This window comes from Austrofundulus limnaeus, unplaced genomic scaffold (genome assembly GCF_001266775.1).
Source record: "Austrofundulus limnaeus strain Quisiro unplaced genomic scaffold, Austrofundulus_limnaeus-1.0 Scaffold165, whole genome shotgun sequence".
NCBI lineage: Eukaryota > Metazoa > Chordata > Actinopteri > Cyprinodontiformes > Rivulidae > Austrofundulus > Austrofundulus limnaeus.
In genome coordinates, this window is record NW_013952567.1 from 133,892 (window position 1) to 143,349 (window position 9,458).

At 38.9% G+C, this 9,458-nt stretch overlaps 1 protein-coding gene across 4 annotated transcripts in view; it reads left to right on the forward strand.

Annotated features, from left to right (window-relative positions):
- erfl1 (Ets2 repressor factor like 1) overlaps nt 1-9,458 on the forward strand; it is a 60,511-nt gene that overhangs the window by 44,091 nt on the left and 6,962 nt on the right. For all 4 annotated transcript variants that reach the window (XM_014017265.1, XM_014017267.1, XM_014017264.1 and 1 more), the window contains 3 exons: nt 4,299-4,372; nt 6,321-6,555; nt 8,718-8,895. In XM_014017265.1, coding sequence (XP_013872719.1) covers nt 4,312-4,372; nt 6,321-6,555; nt 8,718-8,895 — 474 coding nt within the window. In that variant the 5' untranslated portion in view covers nt 4,299-4,311. The remainder of the gene's footprint in view (nt 1-4,298; nt 4,373-6,320; nt 6,556-8,717; nt 8,896-9,458) is intronic.

Genomic DNA, 9,458 nt, shown 5'->3' on the forward strand with positions numbered 1-9,458 from the left:
GCAGAAAAGGTCCGGATCAACGCTGGAAACGAACTCTGGTTCGTTTAAAACGGGGCAAATTATCAGGTCTGAATACGACCTGAAAGAGATGTTTAAAGGGCACCTACCAAAACTCACTTTTTTCATGTGTTTAAACTTACTTTTCGGTCTCTACTGCTTAGAGAAGCTGTCCAAACACCAGAAAATGCACCCAGCAGTTTTTAGCTGTAATAACATGTATTTTTAGGTATCTGGAAACATGTCCTGATGCATCTCAGTAATCCAGGTAAAAAATCAAAAGGAAAAAAAATTGTATAGGTCCTCTGGACGGGTTCTTCTTTAATGAAATGTTTCATTTTGCCTGAAACTCTCAGACTGAAGAAGTCTCTTGGAAGAGAGACAAAACGTTTCATTAAAGAAGAACCCGTCCAGAGGACCTATACAATTTTTTTTCCTTTTGATTTTTTACCTGGATTACTGAGATGCATCAGGACATTACTTCATTTTATTAACTTTTCTTTACTTTTAATTCCAAAATCACCAAAATGTTTTTTCACACCCATACTTATTTTTTAACCAAACTTTAATTATAACATTAAACTTTCCCAAATGAGGTTTGCAAATTTTCATTTATCTTTGGCAGCAGTTTCATACAAATGAGCTGTGACCATGTCCTAATATAACCTCTTCGTTTCTGCACTGCTTGTTAGTTTTTGTAAAGTTAGTTTCCTCCACAGAGAATAGCAATGATTTATCAAATTTTGGATTTTTTTGTCCACTTCATTTCTCATTCTTCTTTTGCATTAATATGCACAAATATGAATATATTAGATAAATGCATGTTGAGCACCAGGAGCCTTTATTCACCTGATCTAACATGTGACTGCACTTGTTGTTTTGTTTTAAAGATGCAGAAGAAAAACTTGTCACGAACAGCCATCAAACTCTCTCAARCTGAATTATCAAAAGCCTCTGACTCATCAGCACACCAGAGAGTTTTTTTTCACCAGTAATGATCTATTTGTTCAAGGGAACGCAGCCTTCACAACATGTGGAGGAGCACAGCTGAGGTTTGCTTTGAGCAATGATTATGTCTTTTTTTTTTTGTCAAAGTGTATCTATCTAGTAACTTTAAAGCCCTTTTGTGTGTTTTGTCACGCTCCTAACTGTGTGATCCATCATCCACGCTGGATTTTATCGCTGACCTTTTGTGAAGAAGAGGTCCTTTGTTGGGACCGTTGTTTCCAGACACTTGGAAAACAAAACGAAAAAAAAAAGCATTTGTATGGCTTGGTTTTTGTCTACAAAGATTTTTTTTCTCTTTTTCTAATCAGCACAGCAGCATTTTCTGTAAACAAAGTAGAATCTCACTTTTCACTGGGTGAGATGTGTGTTAGTGTGTCAATATTGATTCAGTCAATATCTATGTGCTCCATATCTTATTTTGTGTGCTGCTTCTCCGTGTGTGTGTGTGTGTGTGTGTGTGTGTGTGTGTGTGTGTGTGTNGTGTGTGTGTGTGTGTGTGTGTGTGTGTGTGTGTGTGTGTGTGTGTGTGTGTGTAAGAGACAACTACCTGAATAGTCGCACACTTTTGCCAAATCTGTTTGAGACCATACAAGCCGTCACAATCTGTGAGGGTTTGCATCTGACAGCCTGTGCATGCAAGTCTTAGTGTGTGTGTGTGTCTGTGTGTGAGAAAGTGTGTGTGCATACGAGGAACTGTATTCCCTGGGCTGCTAGTTATAATGTTTCTGGGGGTGATGGGGGGAACTTGAAAGCCCTGTGCTGCCCAAATCAAAACTAACAAGGAAATGATGGGGGCTCCTTTATCTCCTCTCTGGCCTGGGGGGCCGAGGGGAGCAAGAACAGGAGACTGGGCATGGAGTAAAAGAGAAAAGGAAAAAAAACAGAAGAGGAGGGAGGAGAGAGGTAGCGATGGAGAGGAGGGAGGGAGGGAGGGAGGAGAGCAGCCTGGCTTCCTCTTTGATTTGTAAAAAATGCATTACCTCCGAAATCAAACGGAAAATTACTGCGCCGAAGCAAAACACACAGAGTAGGGGAGAAAAGGAGATGGGTGGGGTAGAGAGGTAAGGGGGATAGGTGTGTGTGTGAGAGGAAGGAGGTGGGAAAGAGGAAAGGAGGAGTCACCTGTATGGATAAGCTGCCGGATAGGGAAAAAATGGTGGAGGGGTATGGATTTGAGGTGGTGCGTAGGCGGTTTGAGTGGTAGCTAAAGAGACCCTGAGTGACCGGAGCACGTATGTATCGTCCTCAGAGGAGGCGAGTCTATACAGGCTCTGGACCATGTGAATATGGCAAATGAAAGAGATGATGCAGTATTGATGACCTGTAGCCCACAGGGAAGAGAAAACTTATAGATTACTCCCCCCTTAACAAAGAATCTCTCATATTTTTTAAAGATCAGTCATCGCAACCGCTTCCATTCAAAGTGGAGGACATGTTAAAATAYTAACTGAAGGATTTGGAATAATTTTTAATTATGCAAAAGCTAATGTGGAATTTGGCATTGCATAGTGCTGAGATGCTGAAGGCTTGTGAAGATATAGTTGTTATTTGAACACTTGGGAGCCTGAGTGCAAGAGGTGCGCACATGGAAGAGGAAAAAAAGAATAATAACATGAATGGTAAGATGAAAAACAAACAAAAAAAAAACTAAGCATGAGATAGGTTGGATGCCTGCTCGGTAAATCTGTGGACAAAGAGAGCAGCTTGGAAACAAGGAGGATGAAGAGCAAGGAGGAGAGCACAAGAGGGGCCACAATCCAAGGGCTAGAAACAGGGTGAGAGCGACGCTCAGGGAGTGATCGAAAGAGAGAGGCGGTCGGAGAGTGAGAAGTGCCTGGAGTTAGTAATAATAATTTATACAAACACACCTTAATCATTCACGTTCCATTTCAATGCTGGAGGGAAAATCCAAAATTCACAGAGCATAATTAAGTAGAGGCAAAGAGCAAGGAGAGAGACAGGGAGGCCAGCGTTGAAGTGGAGCAGCGGGTTCATCTCCTCCGTCGGAGCTTTGTACAACAAGTCTGATGAAAGTGCAGCGCTCAAACCAGAACTCAAAACCTCCTCGCCATCGCCTGTCTGCAGATGTCTGTATGCATTTATTTAACAGATCTCATCATTTTAGTTTCTCACTTAATGAATCAGCCCAGCTCTCCTTTAACCCACACATAGTGGTGTAAAGAAAAAAACTCTGAGGGTGATATGAGATGAAATTGAAAGGGTGTGCTTGTTTTTAATGAAAAAAAAAATCTAACAAATGAATGAAACAAAATGACTGAAGACCTTTTACTTTTGCTTATTTTATTTATGTTCATGTTTAAAAACAGTCAAATTCTGAGAATGGTTTTGAGTATTTTTTTGTATAGTTGTCTAAACAGTCTCACCTTTTGCCATCATTTGATGGAAAAAATGTTTTTATTGCACTTAAATGAAAAAAGCTTGAAATGAAAACCAAATATTACCAAAGACGTGTTTCAAAGCAGCGTCATGTGGCTACAAACTAAACTTTTACAGAAGGAGATGCAATTTTTGGCGTAGTTTGCACAAAATATGCACCTAATTTCCCTTTTAGGCACTTCGTTTCACTTTCTGTGTGATTGTTTTTTTAAACTGACCTGAAATGTGTCATTATTTATCATCTCATTGCTTCAGTTTTTGTTTCTCAGGCTTTAGTGTCACATTAATTTTAAATTTTGAATTTCGCTCCAACGTGGTTGTATGGCTGCATTAAAAAAACAGTTTTTATTTTATTTAGATTAAACTTTAAACCTTGACCTTGTATTAACTATGAACTGGAAACTTCATGGACCAACACTTTCAATTCAACCCCACGCCCTAAAAGTCCATTAAACCGAATCTATTTACCTTAACGTGTAAAATATACTTTCAAAAACTCTACAAATAACGCACCAAACCATGATGTATAATTTAAGGGGTTTTCTGAAGTCTGTGTAATTCCTCCTGTTAGAAATGCACTATAGGATGTCCACCATGTTGCATCAGACTCAGCCTCAGGTGGCTACACAAGATCACATCCATCAAACACCTTATCTCCACCAAAGACATATGAAACATAACCTTGCTATATTTCACATTGATTTAAGGTATCATTTTGAACTCGATCCTTACGCAATATCTCAATTTTCGGCAAAGTTCACACTTTTCAACTTTAGGTCACTTAAATAAAACTTCGCTTACTTTTGGTTTGGCCGAACAATATTTTATGAAATGTTCTGTTGTGTTCCTGCAGTTCCRTTTGCTGATGTCTGCGTGTCCCGTTTGTGTTGCTTCAGGTGTTGTGGAGGCATGGACTGCAACTGCGTCAGTGATCTGCTGCTCCCCCCTGTGCCTGCCCTCTGGACACCAGGTCAGTGCTACAGCATCATTGCATGCCTTGAAACAATACTTGATCTTAAATTCACCTGCTCGCCTGAAGGTTTCTTTTAAAAGTTTACAAAAATCTTACATTTCCATTCAAGGAAAAATATCCAAAATTAAAGACACGGCATTCCTCGAAGGTAATGCTTATTGTCGTATATGACAAAGACTGAGACCATTTCGTGATGAGAAATTTAGTTTACTACCATCAGTGCACGAATTTGRGAATGACTGACGTGTAAAGCGCTTTGGAGTCGATATATAAGTTCAGACATATGTCATTTATTCATCCATCCATCCATTTTCTGTAGCACAATCACTAGACATATTTCAAAATTTCATAGTCGGAAGATACATTGCGAGTTACTCTCAGCTACAACTACATCAAATGTTAGCTCAATATTTGAAAAACTGACTCAACTGGTCAGTTGAATCAATTGGTCTATTTTTGTGTTTTCAGTTGGCTATTGCAGATGAGTTTAATTGGTTCTAAATGTTAATCAGTTTACACCCAGTGATTTTTTTAAAGTCAATACAGTGGTTCAAGATTTGATGATGGTCCAGTGATTTTCAGCGAGTTTCATTAGAATTCATCCTGTGATTCATGAGATATTTTGGAAAAAGACACACGCAGACAATGTAAAAAGATTACCATTCACCTTTCAGTGACAGGTGATAAAGTTTTAGTTTGATTACATCATCATCTAAATAATGTAAGTTTATTTTAAATATTTCATTTCTTCTTAATTATCCATTTACCAGGGGTGCAACAATACATGTACCCGTATTGAACCGTACAATACAGTGCTTTAGGTTCAATACGCACTTGTATCAAACAATACAGATTTTTTAAAATATATTTTATCAGCTTGTCTTCTGAAGATGCTCTGTGTTGAAAGATCAGTTTATCTGTGTTCTACTACTCCACCTAGGCTGCAAATTCGAGCGCAGATCCACTGAGAAACTTGCTGTTTCAGCAACATTTAATTTAAAAACTGTACTTTTGAGGTTAAACAAATGTTCATAATTAATTTAAATAAATTACAAGTTAAAAAGGGCATGGAAATTTCTCTTTTTTGTATTGAAAAAATATTGAACCGTGAGACTATATGGGATGAGATAACTGTCAGAATTATTGTGTGTGTAAGAGTCTAAATTTGTACATGTAAGTCTATAAATGTACATAAATTTGTTACAACTTTGCCAAATTACAAGTACGAATCAAATTTACATGTACAATTCTTATGTGAGAATACAAGTTTTTAAGTTACAAATACAAGTTAAAAAGTTACAACTTTGCCAACATTACAAGTACGAATCAAATTTACAAGTATGAATCAAATTTACAAGTACAATTCTTTTACCTGTCAAAATAACAGACATTATGCATGGAACACTGAAAAGATCGATTGCAAACAATAACTAACAAGTTTGTACATGTGGCAAAGTTGTAACAAATTTATGTACGTTTATAGACTTACATGTACAAATTTAGACTCTTACACATACAATAATTCTGACAGTTATCTTATCCCATAAGACTAAAGTGTTGAACTGAACTGAATCGTGAATTTTCTGTWTCGTTGCACCACTACTATTTAGGCACAAGCTTCTTCTGGTAATCTGTTATAAATCTTGTGTTTTAACAAGGCTGATTGTGAGCTGATGCATACACAGTTGGCTTTTTAAAATTCAGACCCAAGCAGCTTCAACCATCTCTCTCCCAGTGAGCTGTCATCATCCCCCTGACCAATCTGTTGAGGCTAGAGGGCATTAGCACAGACTAACATTGCTCAAGGCACGTGCTGTGATATTAAACACATCATCCGTCACGTCTATCACTCATCACTCACCCAGACAGCAATCCCCCCGTAGCGAACAGCAGGACAAACGACAGGCCTTAACCTCACCACGCTCCCTTTCTCCCTCTTCACCAGGGTTCGCCTTCCCGGACTGGGCCTACAAGCCCGAGTCGAGCCCGGGCTCCCGGCAGATTCAGCTGTGGCATTTCATCCTGGAGCTGCTGCAGAAGGAGGAGTATCAGGGCGTGATCGCCTGGCAGGGAGACTACGGGGAGTTTGTCATCAAGGACCCAGATGAGGTGGCCCGACTGTGGGGGATCAGGAAGTGCAAACCTCACATGAACTACGACAAGCTGAGCAGGGCTCTGAGGTACGTTCGGATCAGATAAGTCGCGGCGGTTATCGCGTTTGCATTTTTTGTTTGCCCGGGCTGCGGCTTAATCCTCGCGTAACATCTCTGTTTTTYATGTTGGTGAAAATGGAAAGATGAAGGTGAGTCTTTTTCCAGGGGAAYGTCAATACCCTCAATTTCTGCTTATCTGTTGACATCCTAATGGAAAGTTCACAATTGAGCTGCCAAATAAAAAATTCAATAGGGATTTGAAAATTAAGCCTCGGTGTAAAAATGCTTCTCCAGAGTAGAGAGTGCTCAGTAGCAAACTTTCCAAAAATGAATCAAACACAACACACTCTATATATTCAGCAGTTTACACCCCCGAATCACCCTCACAATTTTATTATGCAAATACCCACCACCCCAACGTGTCYCCCCTCCCTCTGCTTTCCTTTGGCCTCTTGTTAATGGGGGCTGTCGTCAGAGTCTAATTGTTATGAATTGGCTGGGGCCACAATTAGCCTTCTTAATTAGCCTCACTTAATTGCTCAATTAGGGGCCAAGGCACAATTGCCATGCAAAGCAAAACATGTCCACATGAGTGCGCCGGGCTCAGCCACTGTGAACACATGCTGGTATGAACATTCTGCTGTGTTTGTTAATATAGTGCATAATGAGGAACTGCTTGTTTAATGCTGAGGTCGTGGAACGCTTTCTCTCTCTGCGGAACAAAAGAAAAGCACGGAGGATTTTTCGTTTGCTTCTCACCGTGTGACACATTTGTGGGGTTTTTGACCCCCCCCCTCCACGCTGCTCCCCGCCTGAGCTCTCAGCTCCTTCACCTGAACCAGATGGTACTGTGTTGTTTTTTTTTTTTTCCCACTCCCTGCCACCGATCCACCCGGCATCCTGGCACACCACACTCTGTGACACCTCCGTGGGTGGCAAAGGAAACTGGCATGACGGCGGCTTGACATGCCCAGCGGGAGAGACCGAAGGTCGTCACCATGGAGACCACTGTTGTTGTGTCACCTCCCTGTAAATGTGTCGCGCGGCTGGGAATGGCAACAGCTGTTTCAGTGCCATTTGAGAGTTTCGGAGTGCAAAGTGCTGATGATTGTTCAAACTAAGCTGTCAAATAAAATCAGTTTTTTTTACTTCAATCAGTTAAGTTTGAATAAATGTACTTGATAAAAAAGACATTTTAACACTGCAAAACCTGCCCAACTTACCAAGTTTTAAAATCTTATATCCAGCCAAAAAGACTTTTTGATCTTGTTTTGAGACTGATTTTCTAAACAAGAACTGATTATGTCAGAATAATAATCTTATTTTCAGAATATGTAAGATTATTTGTCTTGTTAGCCTAAAAATTGACTCAAATTAAGTCAAAAATTTCTGCCATTGGAGTAAAATTTTTTTAACTTAGTAAGATTCTTGAAATAAGAAAAATTTTGAGTCAATTCAAGTATTTCAAGAATCTTGCCAAGTTAACTTTACTTATTCCATTGGCAGAATTTTTTTGATTTAATTTGAGTCAAATTTTTAGACTAACATGACAAATAATCTTACATATTCTGAAAACAAGATTATTATTCTTACACAGTCAGTYCTTGTTTAGTAAATCAGTCTCAAAACAAGATCAAGAAGACTTTTTGGCTGGATATAAGATTTTAAAACTTGGTCAGGTGGACATTTTTTGCAGTGATTAAGTTAGTACAAATCACTTGTTTTGTCATTTTGGAAATATTATTTGAATAAACATCTTTTTCCAAAACTCATATCATATTAATCATTATGCCCACATTATTTACAAAGAAACTGTCTGAAGCTCAATGAGAGAAAATTGTTATTTTATATATTAGGAGATCAAAATAGATTTAACTTTTGACTTTATTTTCACCCCTGTTAATGACTGAGTCAGATTTTCCTTTAAAAAAAAACTCACAATGTATTGAATAAAAGCAGTAAGACGTGAATTGATTTGAGAAGAGAGGAGGTGAATAAAAACAGTGGGAAATCAGCATAGCTCTTTGCCTCACAGYGCTGAAGCTGTTTTCTTCTCTTACAGCGAGGAAACAAAACCTTGATGCGAGCATTAAATTAATCCTTCCCTGCCCTTTCCCTTTTTTCCTTTATCCTTTACCACCTCTCTCCATCCCTCCATCAATACCCTCTCCTCCTTCCCCTTCATGCAGGTATTACTACAACAAGCGGATTTTGCACAAAACAAAAGGGAAGCGTTTCACCTACAAGTTTAACTTCAGCAAGGTGGTGCTGGTGAACTATCCCATCCTGGACATGGCCAACTCTCCCTTCTTTCTGGCCCAGAACCACTTCAACGGGGGCTCCGCCACGCCGGACTGCAGCCCAGAGGTCCGAACAGTAGGATGGAGGTTTGGGAAAGGGGGTTTGTGTTTGTTGGAGTTTTTCAGATGCTGAAATCTAAACTAAAATTAGCATAAAAAAGTATGGAACTTTGTGTTTGGTAGATTATTTCTTTGTTGTAACACTTTTTCATGGCAATATAATAGATAGACTGCACCCGGGGTTACCAGAAGTTCAAAACAAGTAATAATAATAATAATAATACATTTTACGTGTAATGCACTTTACATTAACAGAAAATCTCTGTGCTACAGTGGAATCTAAAGCAATTAATAAAATAAATGCAAGAACATTAAAATACAAATAAGATACACAAGAAAAGTGAGTTAATTAATTACAAACTAATGGATGAAAATATGACTGAAGACAAGACAAAGCATTTAAAGGAAAATCAATGAAAGCGTTTTGCAAAAAGAAAGATTTTCAGGCCTGTTTTACAGCATGTCATGGTCCGAGCCCTCACAGCAGTGTTGTATAAAGTACCACAAAGTGATACTTGAGTAAAAGTACGAGTATCTTACCAAAAAATGACTTTGGTAAAAGTTAAAGTC